This window comes from Nuphar pumila, chromosome 11 (assembly GCF_984573655.1).
Source record: "Nuphar pumila chromosome 11, dmNupPumi1.hap1.1, whole genome shotgun sequence".
Taxonomy (NCBI): Eukaryota; Viridiplantae; Streptophyta; class Magnoliopsida; order Nymphaeales; family Nymphaeaceae; genus Nuphar; species Nuphar pumila.
In genome coordinates, this window is record NC_143259.1 from 5,589,176 (window position 1) to 5,608,903 (window position 19,728).

The 19,728-nt window shown below is 40.4% G+C and overlaps 1 protein-coding gene and 1 pseudogene across 1 annotated transcript; both read right to left on the reverse strand.

Annotated features, from left to right (window-relative positions):
- Nucleotides 1-3,921: 3,921 nt before the first annotated feature.
- LOC149821742 (vacuolar protein-sorting-associated protein 37 homolog 2-like) lies at nucleotides 3,922-8,447 on the reverse strand. Its single transcript, XM_089980814.1, has 7 exons — nucleotides 8,364-8,447; nucleotides 6,305-6,514; nucleotides 5,781-5,868; nucleotides 4,679-4,718; nucleotides 4,509-4,555; nucleotides 4,305-4,425; nucleotides 3,922-4,223 (listed from the first exon to the last, which is right to left on the reverse strand). The coding sequence occupies exons 1-7, from the start codon at nucleotides 8,378-8,380 to the stop codon at nucleotides 4,066-4,068; spliced, it is 681 nt and encodes a 226-aa protein (XP_089836940.1). The 5' UTR covers nucleotides 8,381-8,447; the 3' UTR covers nucleotides 3,922-4,065.
- Nucleotides 8,448-10,621: 2,174 nt separating this feature from the next.
- LOC149821743 (putative xyloglucan endotransglucosylase/hydrolase protein 32) lies at nucleotides 10,622-12,288 on the reverse strand (annotated as a pseudogene).
- Between the last annotated feature and the right edge of the window lie 7,440 nt (nucleotides 12,289-19,728).

Genomic DNA, 19,728 nt, shown 5'->3' on the forward strand with positions numbered 1-19,728 from the left:
GATATCATCGACGTAAACCAAGATATATAGAGTCAATCCTCGATATTGAAGAATAAACAACGAAGCATCGGAGAGGGAGATGTGGAACCCACGGGACTGACGATAAGAGCTGAGTCTTGGGTACCATGCGCGAGGAGCTTGCTTGAGACCATATAAGGCGCGGTTTAACTTGCACACATGACTAAAAAAAGTAGGGTCTTCAAAACTAGGTGGTTGTGCCATATAGACTTCTTCAGACAAAAGACCATTGAAAAATACATTATTAAAATCCAACTGATATATAGGCCATCCTGACGAAACTGCAAGGGAAAGAACAACACGAATAGTGGTGGGATTGACAACGAGACTAAAGGTCTTAAAGAAATCAACACCTTCCTTTTGATGAAATCCCTTAGCAATGAGACATGCGTTATAACGAGCCACGAAACCATCAGCATGCCGTTTGATGCAAAAAAATCCATTTGGAGCCAACAATGTTATAATGAGGATAGGGAGGTACAAGGTGTCAGGTGTGGTTAAGATGAAGGGCTTGAAACTCTTCTTCCATAGCCGTGCGCCATTTAGGGTCAAGGTTGGCTTGTTTGAACGTAGTGGGTTCGGGGGTAAGAAGTACAAAACTGAAGCAAGACATGGATACAGGGTAGTGGGTGGAGGTGAAGACACATGGTTTAAGGGAGTTAGTCATAGAACGAGTGACTATATAGGGGGGGGGTGTGTGTGTGCTTTTATGGAGAGGGGATGGAGACGGAGAATATGAGTCAGGGGGGTCGGGTACAAGGGTCACAAGGGAAGAAGGTGCAGAGGTAGGCTGGGTAGGAGGAACAGTCGGTGGGAGAGAGTCAGGAGGGGGTAAAAGTACAGAGCGAGGAAGAACCCACACAGGGGAAGTAGAGGAGGAGGAGTATGACGAGGAAGAGGGAAGGCCAATGACGAACTCATCAAAGTGAACATGGCAATAAATATAAAGACGGGGCTGGGTAGGATAAAAAACAGAGGTAGCATTTATGGCGAGAGGCATAGCCAAGGAGAATGCAGGAAGTAGTCTTGGGCTGAAATTTGTTGGAGCGGTATGGAGTTAGTAGGTGATAACAGCGGGCATCAAAGACATGGAGATGATTATAGACGGGAGGTTTATGAAAAATAAGCTCGTACGAGCTTTTGTGATTAAGGACAAGAGTTGAGAGATGGTTAATAAGATAGACTGCAACTCAAATGGCATCAACCGAAAAAGTCTTAGACAGTGAGGAAGTGTGTAATAGGCTCAGGCCGGTTTCAACAACATGGTAGTGTTTGCACTGAACATGGCCATTTTGTTCTGGGGCGTGAGTGCACAAAAACCGATGAAGAATACCGTTATCACTTAAAAAGTTTTCAAAGTCATGGCTGGTGAACTCTTTTTCATTGTCAGTTTGAAAAGTATGAATAGAGAATTGCAATTGATTTTCAGTAATATGCTTAAACGTCTTAAATCACTCAAAAACTTGAGACTTGATGTATAACAGAAAAAGTCATGTAAACCAAGAAAAATCATCTACTATAAGAAAATAAAAGCGAAAACCCTCTCTTGAAGATACTGAGACTGGCCCCCATACATCAGCATGTAAAAGTTTCAGAGGGTACGAGGTAGACGAGCAAGATTTTCCAAACGGAGGTTTGTGAGCTTTTTCAATAAGACAACTTTCACAATCTTTTATTTTGTCATGCTTATTGACAAAAATATAATGTTTAGAATTTAAATAAGAAATAATCTTTTTATTTGCATGACCAAGGCGTTGGTGCCAAGTATCAAATGATGCCGCTTTACCCGCATATGCCGCTACCTGTAATTTATCATCAACTTTGATTGGATAAAGTCCCGCGCTGGATTTCGGCCCTCAAAGACGAATCTTACATGTCTGTTGATCCTTAACACGAAATTCAGAAGGAGTAAATTCAAAAGTATAATTATTATCTGCAGTAAACTGGCCCACAGATAGCAAGTTTTTCGTGATAGCAGGAACATGAATAACATTGTTTAAATCAAATGAAGAACCATAGGTATTGAGAGTAAGATTATCGACATGTGATATAGGAAGCATCTTACCATTAGTAATCATGATTCACTCATTCCCTTGATATGGATACTTTTGAGAGAATTAATTATCATCTATGGTGAGATGATTGGTAGCACTAGTGTCAGGATACCAAAAATCATTAGCACTTTGCTGAAGAGTCATGGCCGAAAAGGCTTGAGGGATATCCCAACACATTTTGGCAACATGGTCACATTTTTCGCAATATTGACAAACAACCACTCTACGACCACCCTGAGTTTGGGGCACAAGGTTGTTGTTAGACATGTTTGGAGATGTTTTTCTCCCTTGTCCTCTACCACGACCACGATAGTAACCGCAACCCCGTTCTCTACCCCTAAATGTAGAAAAGACAGTTTGCTACTGTTCTTGAGTTTCAGGAGGCTTAGCTCGAGTGAGAAGCACACAACGTTCTTGATTGAGCAACAAATTATAAAGATCCATGAAGGTATACATGGCAGAATTGGTAGTAATAGAAGTAACAAAACTTTCATATTTAGATGGAAGACCATTTATCGTTATTTGTACCAACTCTTCGTCTTCTACAGGATGACAGGCGACAACCAGATAGTTGGCTAGAAATTTAATGTGGTCCAGATAAGATAACATATCCATGCTCTCTTTTTTAATAAAAGTAAGGTCTTTCTTGATCCATATGCTTTTTTCAGAAGAAGCCAGGCTTTCCGAGCCGTTTTGGTTCTTATGATTTGACCAAGAACCACCTCAAAAACAGTTGCTTTGATCCAACTGAAGGCCAACTGGTCAGAACGAATCTAAATAGGATAATTCAGATTTTCGATTTTACCTTCGTCTTTAACAGTAAGGGCATCTGGTTGTGGATGAGATCCATCAACAAATTTGAAAAGATCTGGCTGATCATAAGAGATTCAAGTTGTGATCTCCATAGCAGATAATTATCTCGATTCAACTTTATCAAAACGAGGCTGGCGATGGCATTCCATTAGGTCATGGAGGACGAGAAGGATGACGAACCGGCCATGGATAACTCGTTGGAGATGATGGGCTCTGATACCATCAAAAGAATAACAAGAATATGTTAAGGATCGTTTTTTCTCTGTGTAAATACCAGAGAACCGATAGTCTATTTATATATTACACAAGTCTTACAAAGATAATAAAACATAAACTATCACGCGAATTATCATTATAGTGGAACACCAGAAAACGATCTCGAAACCTCTTTTGATTTATCTGAGGATAAATCGTGACTCTTTGAGAGTTCACGTGCTCTTGAAACTGCTTTAGGGTTATCAAAAACCGGATTCTTAACAATGCTCACTTATAAATCCAATCATATTAGAGCTCGTCCAATTATGTTGTAGCCGGTCATTGAACCTGAAAAGTACCTGTGAGAAGCCGTATAGGCAAGAAATGTTTTGTCGGTCCCTCATATTTACTAAGACTTGGTAGTAGTAAGGCATTGTTTTCTCCACTGAACTATTGGATATCGCATTTCTCTCAACAAAACCTTTTCCAGCATCAACCCTTTCGACTTTCCAGCATCATCATCTTTTAAAAACCCTTTAGAGAGCTTACCATAGGAAGGGCATCAAAATGCATGCTGACAGCATGTTAAATAGAATGCAGTTACCTCCATAGGGGTGTTTTAATGCTTGAATTTCAGACGAGGGATCAAATTTGGCATGGAATCCTACACTACAATTCAGAGGCCTATTTTGAATCTCAGATACCTTAAAAATGAGAATCTAGACTTGGTTTTTTCAGCAAAAAATAATTCAAAGCGCTAATTACGGTTTCAGAAACAAACTCTCTAGTACTTCGGTTTGCTCAAAAGGGGGTCAAAACCAATGCTCTAGACTGCCAGTGCAATGACTCAATGAGCACCACCTCCATTGTTGAAAGACTGACCAGTAAAAATTTATACATAGTAAAAAACCACACAAGATGTGAATCCAATACAATCAGATAAGTATAAAACACAAGATAAACAAGGCACTTAGAAAATTGTCGATCAGACGGATGTCTTAGCAGCAAGATACAGAAGAGCACGATGATGATAGATCGTTCGGAGCTTCTTGTATTTGTTGAGGAAGGTTTGCAAGTCGACATCTCCTGCAAGAAATTGCTCATGAAGCTTCTCTGACTCCTCATCTGCACTAGCCATTGCATCTGAAAAACCAGGCCACAGTTAAACTGATTTGTCTCTTTTTCAGACCAAAGCATGTTGCCATGCAAGCCAAAAATACTCACCTTGCAACCTCCGGATGAGTGTGGAAGGCGCATAGAGTCTCAATGTCTCTTCCTTTTCCTTCTCTAGCTCATTCAGCTTCTCTTGTGCCGCCGCTAATTCTGTGGTTCTGATTATTCTACACTGTTATCCCAAAGAAATGGATTTCTTGTCACTTACTTTAGACATTGTACGGTGCATCAACACACAAATTGTCAACAACTCACCTGGTTCCTTAGCTCCAAGATTCGGGGTTCCTTGTCCAGGTTTTCCCCTGATGCACAGTATCACAAACATCAATATGCAAGAAAGACACACATGGCAGAGAGAGAGAGAGAGAGAGAGAGAGAGAGAGAGAGAGAGAGAGAGAGAGAGAGAGAGAGAGAGAGAGGGTTACTTGCTAGCTGAATGGTCTCCTTCAGAAGCTCATTCCGCAGCTAGAAGTGAATCAACAAACCAAAATTGGTCAGAATTTTCACTTTGGATACAGATGGAAGCAAAACAAAACAAAATATACAAACATCTGTATGAATGCTTGCTTGAAAGCTCAGACATCACAGGTGAAGAGAATGAGAAACTATCTTAATGAACACAAAAAAATCAATAAAAGCAACAAAATGTGGAGTCTGTAGACATATGGGCAGTTTATCATCCATAACCTCCAGCGGATGTTACTGAATTCTCTGAATTGTTTGCCCTCACCAATTTCCAAAATTCTAGTTGATGCTTTAAATTACTTATCACCACCAAGGATACTCCAATAAATCTAAAAAAATGTTCAAACATATTTTACTCGAGTTTTTTTATTAATAAATATTATTTAAAATAGACTTATTGGGAAAACCACAATGATGACAACTGATGCAAAAAACATCAATCTGGCATTTCAGGATACATTTTTGATTAACTTGTTAAAGTTTTCAAAAGCCATGGAGAGAGAGAGAGAGAGAGCACCACAAATTAGTGATTGTCTTATTGAGATTCAGTAATCCTGAAGTTGAGCTAACAGTTCACAAATTAGTCATTATGTTTATTGTATCAGAGTGTAACATGCATCACGAACAACAAACAGATATGAACCCAATAAAACATAATGAACTACAGAACGTAGGAATCCAAGCTGGCTCATCATACTCATCGTTCAAGTAATTATTTTCAACACATTTTTCTCTTGCCAAAGTAAAAAACATTTTGTTGATCAGTGTAAAAGTTACAAGATTCGTATTGAAGTCAAATCTAATTGGATACAGACTTGGAAAGAAAGATGCAGGATTTAACACATCTATTAGACTTGATCAACATGCAAATAAACCATAGTTTGTGAGTTTGCAAGCTGTGGAGAATGGTCACATATTCTTTTTGAACTAATCTACCCAATTTCCCAGGCATAAAATACCTCCAGAAATAGTATTAGACAGGATAATACAACATGAATATGGCATGCATTTCATCTAACAAGCTAGAAAAAGGAAACTTAATTATGCACATCAATGCCTTACATTATTTTGAATCTTCACTTGCTCAATAGCATGCAGAAGTGCATTGTATGCCTCCTTATCATTCAGAATCTTTCTCAGTTCATCCACACTGCATGAACAAGACAAAGTGGAATCAGATGCATAAACTTATGAACATCTAATAATGAAAATTATATGTTAGTCTTACAAAACAATTCGCCCTGAGAGAGAGATGCATGAATCAATGAATCAATGTTACATGTAGTATAATCTTATGAACTCAAGTCATAAATATAATATCATCTTCAAAACCTCTATCAGGCATTTTCTGATGACTCTGATCTACTTGGGGTCTGCTCAATATTATTTTGCTCCATTTAGCATGATGAGAATGAACATGACAACAACTTTCAATTGTAATAACTTTCCCAAGCATTTCAGCAGTTGATACACAAAAAACCTCATGTTTAGAAGTTGTAAGTGATTTGTTAACACTCAAACAAAGTCCCAGATGGTAAAGTTAATCATAGATGACTGCACGTAGATAAAAATGTCACCAAGTTCACCTCTTATCCTTTAGCAGCCCAATTATAGCTGCCCCTTCAGTGGGTGGAACTTGTCCATATGAAGGTGATGGGGAATGATCTGGAGGTTTCTGATGAACAGTTGCCATAGAAGAAACAGTATTTGGTGTTGAAGGAATACTAGGGCTTGGTGGAAAACTTGCAGATGATTGATACCAAGATTGTGCCGGGACATCTTGCTGCTCTTGTCCCCTGTGGTAAACCGTATAACACATGAGAAAGCCTTCAACTAACCAGATGCAATCAAATAAATTCAAGAACAAATTCACACATATTCATGCCTGGCAGTCATGTACTTTTCATAGGAAAGAGTATGAACAAGAGTTTATGCTGAAGAACTGAGTTTACAGCCAAGCCCAAAGGCAGCATACAACTGATAATGCTCAGAAGCTGTTACGAGATATATTATGAATTGGTTTTACCCAACTCAATTTTCTTTATCATTTCTTCCTCTGGATCTTGGGACAAGTCTACTTGCCTCTTTGTTTTTTGGGTCCTTATGACTTGCTCCACAATCGACCTTGATTGTGTTCATTTTTAGCACTCCATTTGTTTTACCTATTTTGGCTTATTATTGATCGGAGTTGCCAAAAACATCGCCATGTGAATAGTGTTGAAATGTGGTGTTGGGGCTGTCAACTCTACTTCTAGTACAGTGTTTTGGTAACACCACTGCTCTCAAACAGCAAAGAGCATGCGAGTACTAGGGAAAACTGCAACACACTTCCAATTCGAGGCGCCCAAACAAATGCTAATCCAAATCACTATGCATTTCCTTCATGTTACTTATTCATGAGTGCTTAATCATTGTCTTCTGTATTGCAGATCTTGATTACTGCTTAGTTAGCTTTATTCATTATCACTTTTTTTTTCTTCCGGGCAATTTACTTAGTTTGTGGAGAGTCAATATTGTTCTGCTTATAGAATGCTTAACTTTATATTTCTTCTGCTTAGCTTTAACAAATTAATTTACAAGTTTAGGACTTTGCAAGATATATATCTTCCCGAATATTTTTTTTCTCTTCACCATATCAATATGTCCAGTACCACATTCAGTCAGACCTAAAAAATTCTACCAAACTACATAAATTTTGTAGTAGCACGCTTTCCATGACTACATTTCCTGTTCAAATTCTGTCTTCAGAACAAAAGTGTTCAACGCTGAGATGCGTATGCAGATCGACACATTGGTCTACTTGTAACAGTATGAGCTGTATGTGATACATGTCACTCAAATATATCATCCTCGAACCATCTATTCAATCCATAAACAACTATTTGTTCAAATTATTCTCAAAATCAAAGGCGCATCAAAGTTTGCTAATAATAAATTCCCAAGGTACCCCACGCAGCCCACTAAAAAACCGGTTAAAAGAATATGACTTTTCTCTGCAGCATGAAACCCATTTCTTTATTTGGGTTTAGCTTCAAAATTATCTTGCAGAATTATACGATTATGAGCCATGTAGCACGACATCCACAGAAAGAAAAATATGCAACAAAGGGTTCACAAAACCACAACAACTGAAATCAAAATCATAAAAAAGAAGGGAAAAGAAAAATGGGAGTAAGATAGTTGCTCTGTTTCAGTTTCAGTTTCACACATGCCCTAGCAGCAATTAGATGATCTTAGCATGCAATCCAGCATCAAGTCAATCGGAATCACATATCGGGATCACTATAAGAGCGCATTCAATCGGTGAAAACGACCATTTGGCACACAATCAGAGGACAATAGAATTGCGAACATAACAATTCCCCATAACAATCCATGAGCATAATTTCAACATCGTTTCTTCCAATCTATCAACCCAAAACATGACGAAAAAGATAAAACCGGAAGAGGGCAAATTTGAATAAATTCACGAACCCAAAAACAGAAAATCGATTCAATAAGAAAACCGTCAAAGAGAGGAAAACCCTAAGCTTCTTCCATCAGGGCAATCGAAAAACAAAACCGACAACAATCACGAAGGAAACCACTGAAAGCGAGGGAAAGAAAAAAAAGAAAAGAAAAAAAGGAGAGGGAAGAGGGACGAACCAGAAGGCTCTGAACATGGTTGCGGATAAAAGACGACTAACGACGATTGATCGATCGATCGAGAGAGAGGACGCAAATTTCGCGAGGCAAAGACTCTGAGTCTCCGACGCAAAGGTTTTTCCTTTCTTTCTTTTATAGTCTTCTGTAATTTTCAAATACCCACCTAGAATTTTATCTTAGTCAATATACCCCTCAAACTTTTGCTACGTTTAAGCACGTATGAGGTGCCCCCTTTTTCTCTTCCCACGGCGAATGATTCAAACTTTTCATAGTCAATTTTTCATTTTCCTATGAGAAATTTTCTTGCTTTCAAACATGACCTTTAATCTTTAGGTTACCCCTAGGTAACAAATTTTCGTGATATCTTGAAAACATTGCAATTTTATGGTGATACTTTAAAAATCGAATACATTTTTAAAAAAGAAATATTGATAAAATGTTATAAATTTTGAAAAATGTCATGTTTCTTCTATGCACTAACTCATGAAAATAGATTTTAAATTTGTATATTTTATAAGATTATATTTATATATGCTGATATTTTCTTGAGATTTCACAAAAGATTTAACATATTGCACGATTTTTCTCACCACATTCTTTTAATAACAAAATTTGTAACATTAATGTTGATCACTATCAAATTTACCTTTAAATTTTATTTTTTTACCTTTAAAATACACGCAGAAATCAAGACAATGATGGGTTAAAATCTTGAAGCTAAAATAAGGATTTAGCTACTTTGGTAAGGGTTATTGCTTTGAAGTACATGCCTAATTTCACTTGCCTCATGAGATTGTTTGCATGGACATTGGACATGTCAAAAGTTTGAGGGAATTTGAAAATTGAGAAAACTTTGGGGGATATATTGGTTTAAAGTAAAAGTTTTCTGGCCATTTGAGAGAGAGAGAGGGGTCAACCCTAGGTTCGGTCATGCTCCATTTTACGGTTCCTGCTGATTTGGTTTTTTGAGCACCACAGTTAACACGTGGCTATGCGTATCGGGCCATGAATCGGTGAATCGGGCGATACTGATTCAGAGCTGAATCTATCTGAATCGACCAACTTGTAATCAGAGAACAACACGTATCAGAGAAACATTAAAATGATATTAAAAATATTGAACAATATTTAAATTATTTAAAATATGTTTCTGATTTATTTGAAAAATAGCAGAATCAGATCTGTTCGGTATCGGTTTTCTGACGATACGAACTGAATCGGCTGATTCAGGCTAATTGGCGACGATACTGGGCAGCCCTGAACCTGTCTGCATGTGGGCAGCCCATCCCATTTTTTCCACCCCTACTTCAACCATTTAAAATAGTCTCTTTTGGCGTTTATGTTGAAACCCTGCCAAAATTTGAAAATAACCTCTCTCTTAGGGATGGCAGTGGGGCGGGGCGGGGGACAAGGTTTCCACCCCCGCCCCGCCTCAAAATTTTATCCTCCACCCCCGCCCCGCCTCCGCGGTGGGGATGGATTTTATCCTCCACCCCCGCCTCCATCCCCGTTTCATACCCTTCATCCCCGGTCCAAACGGGGATGAGGCGGGGCGGGGATATTGCGGGGAAAAGTGGTCGGGGCGGGGATTAGGCGGGGACGGGGCGGGGGGGGGAAGTGCACGTCCACCCCCCCCCCCCCCCCCCCCCCCCCCCCCGCCTCCGCAGCAGGGATGGATTTTATCCTCCACCCCCGCCTCCATCCCTGTTTCATACCCTTCATCCCCGGTCCAAACGGGGCGAGGCGGGGCCCCGCTTTCCCCCGGTCCACTGCCATCCCTACTCTCTCTTTCTCTCTTTCAACATTCCCATATCGTATATACAAAAAATGTTTCCTTTTTTCATAATTTCCATCCATCTTTTTCCATAAATGAAACCATACATAAGATAAGAGGCAAAAAAGAAAAACAACTATGTTTCATTCATTATCATTTAATATCAACCTTATCATTCTTACAACAACAATAAGCTATAACATCTATTAATTATAATGCCCCTCATCATGGGGGTATTACACAATGCCCTAGTACATGATAATTGAGAAAACCAACTAATCTTTTGAGAGACCCACATCATCTCTTACATCCCTTCATGATTTCTCTATTGTATGCATAGCTACACAATATGTAAAAAAGTATTATATCCAAAACCCAATATTTGTATACACATATTCTTTATGTCTTTTTCATTTTTTTGCCCACAAAACTTCCTTTGACAACAAGGGGAGAGCATGCATGTTTCGTTCCTGAAACTTTTTCTTCAAGTCTTAATTGAGGTGCTAGAGGAGGCCCAACACTCTGGGAGTAGGGAATGGTTCTTAGTGAAATCCTTGCAGTAGTCATAAACCAAGGAGTACCTCTGAGCCCATTGCAAGGCCCAGCTCTGCATGAGTGTCAAACCAAAGGTGCGACCAGGAGAGCCAGACACTGGTTGGCAGTACCGAGACGAACAAACCGGGCAGCCTTTGATTATGAACCTAGTGTACTTTGCCACAAAGGGTTGGTAACTATAATCAGCCTTGTACCTTCCATTTTCAGTAGCCCAAGCAGATGCATCCCATATTGAAGCAAAGACCCGCATTGGTCTTTGAGGGAAGGTTGATGGGCTTCTGTTAGCATATATCCTAATGGGGACATCATCCACGAAGAATCTGCATGTAACAAACAAATTTATAAACCCCACATGAGGTGATCACAAGTTTTTTTTTTCATTTATAACCTGAAGAAACTGCTCCCAACACGAAGACCTGGTCACGCTGGCTCAGCCTGTCATACATATGGTCGTCATGCCGGCCGGCCGGCGGCGGCGGCGTAAAACAACTAGGCTTGTTATCTAATCAAAACCAACTTAAAAGAAAATAGGCGTATACACACTTGGGTGTTTTTCATTATCCCATTACACTTGAGTTTATGTTTGTAGGGTAGGAAAGAAATTCTCAACAACCTTTTAAACAAACGTATTTAATTGGTATGCTTATAAAAGTATTGGTTCAAAAATATATAGACATAAAAAAATCAAAGCAATTTGTAATAGTGCTAAATAACAGATTTTGACAATGTTATTATCATTTGCGAAAACACACGTAGGCACAGATACGGACACGGACACGCTTCACCCACACAGAGGGCGTCAAGAAAGTAACGGTTGGCAAAACTGTAGTAACAGAGATGGCAATAATGGAACAAATGATCACTCACATGATCTCTCTTGGATTCCAAAGTATGGCGTAGTTGTGAAAATCAGCAGTGGGATCAAACCACAGATGAAACTACACCTCTCTCCCTATTTTATTACTCCCATCACCAGTTCCTTTGATGTAAACATTGGTCTGCAGTGTGTAGGGTTTTCCTGGAGTGGTACCCAAGAACTCGATGTCCACTTCATCATGATGCCCAGGATACACATCGTGGTTGGAAAGCTGCAAAATTTCAACCGATAATTCAAAATTACACACACGCGCACACACATATAAAGCACATGCATTCAGATAGCTTACATAGAATGAGGCTATGACGCCTGCTGTATAGCCGGATTGGAGTTTGATTGCTGCTCCAAAGTAACCCGATCGGTAAGCCCTTGTAGACTTAAACCCACTTCCTGGTTGTGACAAGAAATATAGCATGAGCAGTTTGCTGAGAAATACACACACACACACACACACATGGGCATGCGCGTGCAGTGCACACACACAGATATGGACTAGAGAGACGAGAACCTGAGTAACTGTCGAGCAAAATAGTGACGGAAGATTGGTCTGGAGAAACATATTGGTGTTGAGCACCCCAGAATTTTGCAAAAGATTGATAGAAGGAGGAGGAAGGGTAGATGGAGGTTGGGTAGTAGCCAGGAGATGGAGGTCTCTGACCACTGCTGCTGCTTAATATCTGCAGTACAGTCACTAGAAAGCAAGCAAGAGGCAGTGCCATCTAGCTAGGAAGAAGCAAACATATAAAACAAGCAGTTGGGTTACAACTGTTTCTTTTTTCTGGGGTGGGGAAAGGGAAAGGTGAGCTACTGCCTGGTGATTGAATACTCTCTTGTTGGGGACTTGGAGATAGGGAAATTGAGTGGGGTGGTACACTCAATAAATAGATTCCCCCCACCCCCTCCCCTTTCTCTCTCTATCTCTCTCATGTAGGATAGAGACAAAACATTACAACTCAGGATAACTTGATGCATGGCATATTGTCATCTTTTCCTTTTCATTCATGCCATGTTTTTCCCAATTTCACCTAAAACCTAATCGAGCATCTGAAACACCGGGCCAAACCAAGCCAATGAATTAGAACCAAATTTCTGTTTTAGTTGGTAGAGCCGAAATACAAACAGGAGCAGAAGTCAGACCAATTCAGCCTTGCCTATCTCTAGTCGTGCCTTGTATATCAAAATCCACAGCAATGTAGGACCATCTGGAGTTGGTTGGGTAGGCCCACTTCGTTCTCACAAGAGGCATGGCCATTAAAGCTGGGGATGGCTCTTGAGCATATTTGGTTAGTGTATTTTAGTAAACAGTCAACAAGTCCCAATGTAAAATTCATTGATATCATCACATTCACTTTCAGGGGTACTACTATCACTCCCTCTCTCTTTTTTTGATGTTTACTCTGAGAAACCACGCCAGGTGCAGAGACCTAGCAGCGCTGGCTCAGCATGCCGTACTACGGTCTATGTCCATGTCCGCATAAAACTGTGAGGGCTTGCCCCTCAACCCCAGAGAGTCACCATACTTTGGCTTATGACGCCCATGGGATTTGAATCTAGACTGCCCGTCAAACGGTCTATGCCCATCCCACTAAGCCCCAACCCTTGGGGAAACGTGTTAGCTAAAGGCAACTATAACGTACATGGGGTGAACATGACCGGTGACGAAGCAGGTTATATGTCCCCCCCCCCGAACAGGGGAGTTAACTACATCTCATGTTCGGGGGTCCCAAAGAGCACCACGTATGTAAGCATGCGCGTCTCGTATCTCCATGTTTGTCAGCATTAATTAGCGTTGGAGTTTGATGCAATTGCAAAGACTTAAGTACCCACTCCTCCATGTGTGCCAAAAAAAATGACGATTCTTGAAAAAGAGTGGTTGTAAAGACTTAAGTGTCCCGAAGATGATTATTTAAGACCCAGTCTCTGCACTGCAGGATTATCCGAGAAAGAAATCTCCCTTGGAGGAGGCCATGGACATCAACCCTCTCACTCTCTCTCTCCCTTATATTTCTACTTTTGTCATCCAACAGAAGATCCTATATTGCTCCATCAAGCACCGACTGACTTGCACATTGACTGTTGTGGAGCCTGATTCAGAGCTTTTACCCTTACATGAGGACGGTTTGGGGGCTCATCCCAGCATGGGTAGCATCATTCAACTAAATGAGTTGTAGATCCTGATTCAGAGTGTTTACCCTTACAGGAGAGGGGTCTGAAGGCTCCTCCCAGCGTGGGTAGCATCATTCAACTTGAAGACTTGTGGAGTCTGATTCAGAGTTTTTACCCTTACAAAAAGAGGGGTCTGAGGGCTCCTCTCAGAGTGGGTAGCATCATTCAACTTGATGAGTTGTGGAGCTTGATTTAGAGTTTTTGCTCTTATGGGAGGAGGGTTTGGGGGCTCCTCCCAACGTGGGTAGCATCGTTCAACTTGATTTGTTGTGGAGCCTGATTCAGAGTTTTTGCCCTTACAGGAGAAAGGTTTGGGGGCTCCTCCCAGCGTGGGTAGCATCGTTCAACTTGATTCATTGTGGAGCCTGATTCAGAGTTTTTGCCCTTACAGAAGAAGGGTTTGGGGGCGCCTCTCAGCATGGGTAGCATCGTTCAACTTGATTCGTTGTGGAGCCTGATTTAGAGTTTTTGCCCTTACAGGAGAAGGGTTTGGAGGCTCCTCTCAACATGGGTAGCATCATTCAACTTGATTCGTTGTGGAGCCTGATTCAGAGTTTTTTCTCTTACAGGAGAAGGGTTTGGGGGCTCCTCCTAACGTGGTAGCATCGTTCAACTTGATTCGTTGTGGAGCCTGATTCAGAGTTTTTGCCCTTACAGGAGAAGGGTTTGAGGGCTCCTCCCAGCGCGGGTAGCATCGTTTAACTTGATTCATTGTGGAGCCTGATTTAGAGCTTTTGCCCTTACAGGAGAAGGGTTTGGGGGCTCCTCCCAGCGTGGGTAGCATCGTTCAACTTGATTCGTTGTGGAGCCTGATTTAGAGTTTTTGCCCTTACAGGAGGGGGGTCCGGGGGCGCCCCCCGGCATGGGTCCCGGGTGTCGTGGTCAAAAAATATACAGGGTGCCGTGGTGAGAAAGACATATGTTTGTTTCAAGCAAGGTTGAAAGAAATCAATGGAAAATCCAACAAGGAGCATGCCAAAATCAAGATGTGGATGTCAAGCGAGATTCAAAAACACTATAAATCGCTATAGTGAGATCCAAAAATACTATAAATCGCTATAGCGATTTGCAAAAGACACTACAAATCGCTATACTGAGATCCAAAAACACTATAAATCGCTATAGTGATTTGCGGGAGACACTACAAATCGCTATAGTGAGATCCAAAAATATTATAAATCGCTATAACGATTTGCGGAAGACACTACAAATCGCTATAGTGAGATCCAAAAACACTATAAATCGCTATAGCGATTTGCGGGAGACACTACAAATCGCTATAGTGAGATCCAAAAATATTATAAATCGCTATAACGATTTGCGGAAGACACTACAAATCGCTATAGTGAGATCCAAAAACACTATAAATCGCTATAGCGATTTGCGGAAGACACTACAAATCGCTATAGTGAGATCCAAAAATATTATAAATCGCTATAACGATTTGCGAAAGACACTACAAATTGCTATAGTGAGATCCAAAAATACTATAAATCGCTATAGCGATTTGCGGAAGACACTACAAATCGCTGTTGAAAAGCCGAATAACACTATAAATCGTTGTGGAGCTCGTTGGAGACCCGAAAATACTACAAATCGTTGTAAGAAAGCCCGATAATACTATAAATCGGGATCCGCGCCGGGAGGAGCCCCCAGACCCCCCCTCCTATAAGGGCAAAAACTTAAAATCAGGCTCCACAACTCATCAAGTTGAATGATGTTACCCACGCTGAGAGGAGCCCCCAAACCCTCTTCTGTAAGGGCAAAAACTATGAATCAAGCTCCGCAACTCATCAAGTTGAACGATGTTACAGTCAGTGTGCCGGTTAGTCGGTCTTTGATGGAGCAATGTAGGATCGTCTGTTGGATGTGCACAAAAGTAGAGAGAGAAGGGAGAGAGAGTGAGAGGGTTGATCTTCATGGCCTTCTCCAGGGAAAACTCTTTGCCTCCCTTGATTTCTTCTCTAGAGAGAGAGAGAGAGTTTTATAGTGTTTTACGAAGAAAGAAGAAGAAGACTTTGAAGAGTCAACATCATCCTCGACTTTCTAGATGGAGGACATGTTTGTCCTTTTTTTGAATTGTTTGTTTTTTCTATTTTTGAATGAAGGGCATTTTTGTCATTTTCTCAAACCATCACTTTATGAGAAGAATAGCAAGAAAGAGTACTGAAGTCTTTGCAACCACACCAGACTCCAATGCTTAGTGATGTCAACATACACGGGAATACGAGCCCCATGTGCTTGTATACGTGGTGCTCATTCAAAGCCCCGAACACAGACGTGGGATTCAGTGAATCATCGGGGGGGAACATACACCACCCTCCCGACATAAGTAGTACCAACAATGACATTTCTTGAAGGGGGAAAGTTTTTGTCTGTAATTGAGTAAAAGGAAATGTGCCTTTATTATTTATGGTTAGGGTCGGATCTAGGTGAAACCAGACTCGGATCGGTTCAGGTATAGTATCAGGTCTGAACTCAAGTTTAATCGGGTTCATTATAAGAAAAATCATACCCGGGGACCCGATAAGAACTGCATGAACCAAACCCGAACCATACCTGCTAAAATCATATATTTTTATCTTTTTACATTAAAAAATTACAGGTCTTAATCGAAACTCAGGTCGGGTCAAGGTTTGGTATAAAATTTCACAAATTATACTCGGGTCCATGTATTAATCGGACCTTCAGGTACGCGCTCAGGTCTTCTTATTTATCACCATACCCGGATTCTATAGGGTTTGGTTCTGGTCGGGTCCAGGTAAACCAAGACCGTTGACACCCGTATTTATGATCGTATCGTCAACCCGGCGTGTTACCCACCTCTAGGGAAGGTGGGCCCATTAAGTGACTTTATTCTTAGTGAAGGTTCCTTTGTTGTAAAAAAAAATAAAAAAATAAAAAAATAGGGATAAGTTAGGTTGGTGGTTTGTCTTTTTCAACGCCCTTTACGGTAGGACATGAGAAAATCTTTTGATAATTAAAAACAATTCTTACGAGAATCTCGAGAAGATGTTGACGATTGAAAAATTAAATATAAGTGCAAAAGAACATATATATATATATTTAATAAAAGAAGTATTTTTAACTGTATTAATATCGTGATTACATAACCATATTTTTTCAAACCAGTGATATTTTGAAAATATCATACTTTTTTGGGATAATATCGGCTTTCAAAAATAAATCCTGATACAATCATGATATTTTCAAATAATACCGATATCTGCAACATGGAACCAAACAAAAACTGTCTAACAACATGGTGGTTATATATAGATGGTGCATCATACAAGCAATTTAACCTTATTTATTAATTTAAGATAAGGCCACTCAATAATTTTTTTTTGATTTAATTACCACTCGAAGACCAGGTCTGGGCTCAAAGACCTGGTTGTGTTGGCTCACCCTGCCATACTTATGGTCGTTGGCCTTCATTGAGGCTAGGACCCTCACCCCCAGGGTCTATATAATGGCCTAGGCCATGCCCCCACTACACCAAACCCCCTCGAGGTTAAGGCCACTCAATAATTAACCATGAACTTGGAAGAGTCATGGCAGAAGCTTAATTTGAGATCCTTAACTATGTCTTCAATTGAATGTAGACATACCTCATAGATCGGAGGATCTCATGCCACCCAACCCTACTTCGCTGCATGTAGGAGGTTCCTTAGTTGGAACTCATAGTGGGAGGCTCTTTTGATCAAATTTAAACTCTTAGTAGTATGAATTGACTCTTGGATCATATTTTTCAACGCAAAGATATGATGCTAGGAGGGTTGAAATTTTAGTACACTGTAAGTTGATTTTTCAACCATGGAAAATCTTACATACACGTTAAGGAATAAATGACCCAACCCATTTCTACTAAACCAAACATGTAGATGACATTTGAAGAGTCAGATGTGTAAAAAAAAAAAACATTAAAAAATTAAAAATATTACAACTTTTTAAAAAGGAATTCCTTATCTATGAGGGTAGCAAACATTAACCTTATACATACTGTGAGTGCATGTTATGTCCCTTGCTCGTGCCGAAGCAAGGTGCCTTGAAGCCATGGAGTAAAGTAGACTTAGCCTGCCCAATTAGGTCTCTGATCCCGAGGGTAGTTTCCTTATAAAAAAACATTAACCTTATATATATATATACACATGAATGAGTTCTTCGATTGTGGTAACGCACCATAACTTACAGTGGTACATACTTGATTTACATTGATCTAAGCTCCAAACACAAAATCTAACCTTTGGAGTCCTATTTACTATTTTCATGTGTTTAAGTTGATTAAAATAGGATGTTAATGCCATATCTAAATCACCCTTATATTTTCATAATTTGTGAGCGGTCGCCATCTCAAAAATGAATTTGATGGTGTATTAGACATGATGAAACCTTATAACGTACTAAGCACTCCTGTATGGTTAATTTTACCATTTGGTGGCGAGATCCATACAAACAAGAGTGTCTACCATGTCATGCTACAAAACTATATATATATATATATATATTTATATATATATAGTTGAGCATAACATGCACATGGTATCCAACTCCATCTCCGGCACCAACCAGACACCGCCCAGAAACAGGTGGGGCCTTAGTCTGCATGGTACCATGGCCTCTAATTTCCAGCCACATCGGCGCCGAAACATCGATACCCAACCCCATCTCTTGCATTGACCAGACACCGACTAGAAACCGGTGGGGCTGACACTTTAGTCTGCATGGTACCATGGCCTCTAATTCCAGCCACGGCGGTGCCGAAACATCGACGGTCAAAGGACCAACATTGGTTGGTCAAACAAAAAATGAGACCAGCCTCCTTCAGTACTATGGAGGCAACCACAAAAGAATGTGTTCCCCATTCCCTGCCAGTACTGCATGTGATCGTAGTGCAATGGTCGGTTTGGGCACATTGTTACATTTATGAAATTTTGGAGCATGTCTAATTTCTAATATGCAATCGTCAGGTGACCTGAAAAGATCAGGTGCAATATGTTCGCACAAATATTTGTGCATTAGGCTGTGATCACCCTCCATCTTGAGGACAGGGCAGTTGTGGAGCCGAAGTAAGGATAACAGTAGACCGAGGGAAAATGGGGCCCCGCACCATCCCGCCCATTAGAACTAGGGATGGAGGACATGAAACAGTGATGGAGGCGGGAATGGAGGTTAAAATCAAAACCCGTGCGAGGATGGACTTATGCTTTCCCCCACCCCACCTTTCCCCATCCTGCTCCGTCCTCGATCCCCGTTAATAAAATGATAAAATACTCTTTAGGGATGATAGTGGACCGAGGGAAAATGGGGCCCTGCCCCACCTCGGCTCGTCACCGGGGATGGAGGTTAAAATCAAAACCCATGCAGGGATAGAGGGCAAAATTTTGAGATGGGACCGGGGGGGGGGGAGATCCCTAAGCCCAAGGCCTGATGGAGGGCAATCAGTTGCACCCGATCCGTACTCTCTGGTGATGAAACATTGGCAAGTTTGCTTAACTTAATCCAGCCTGGGTTTCTTAATTCACTTTGTTTCCTTAACCCTTATTTGAAAAGAAAATGATATTTACATAGAAAGATCGCCCATGAATGAATGGGTAATTTTGTATACAGATTACTAATTATAATTCATTCAATGAACTGGTAGGGATCTACCTAACCCCAGCTTGACTATAAAAAAAAAAGAAATATTGCAACCTATTGTTGGGCTAATATTATATTGTTCATATGTAAAAAGAATTCTTTAAATGCAATAACTCTGTTTGGCTATAAATGTTGAGGGTGTTGTCATAATGACATTCTTCTTTAAAGAACGTTTGGAAGAAGGAAGAAAATGTCATAAGATTTTTTTTTTTTAAATTTTTATAAGAGGTTTTCATATGAGAACTCTTCTTTGTGAAAGGTTTTCTGTTGTTTGTATGATAAAATGTTAGGGTGCTTTGATTAGGGTGAGGGCAACCGGCCGGCAGCCCAATGGGCCAAGCCGACCTGGACCG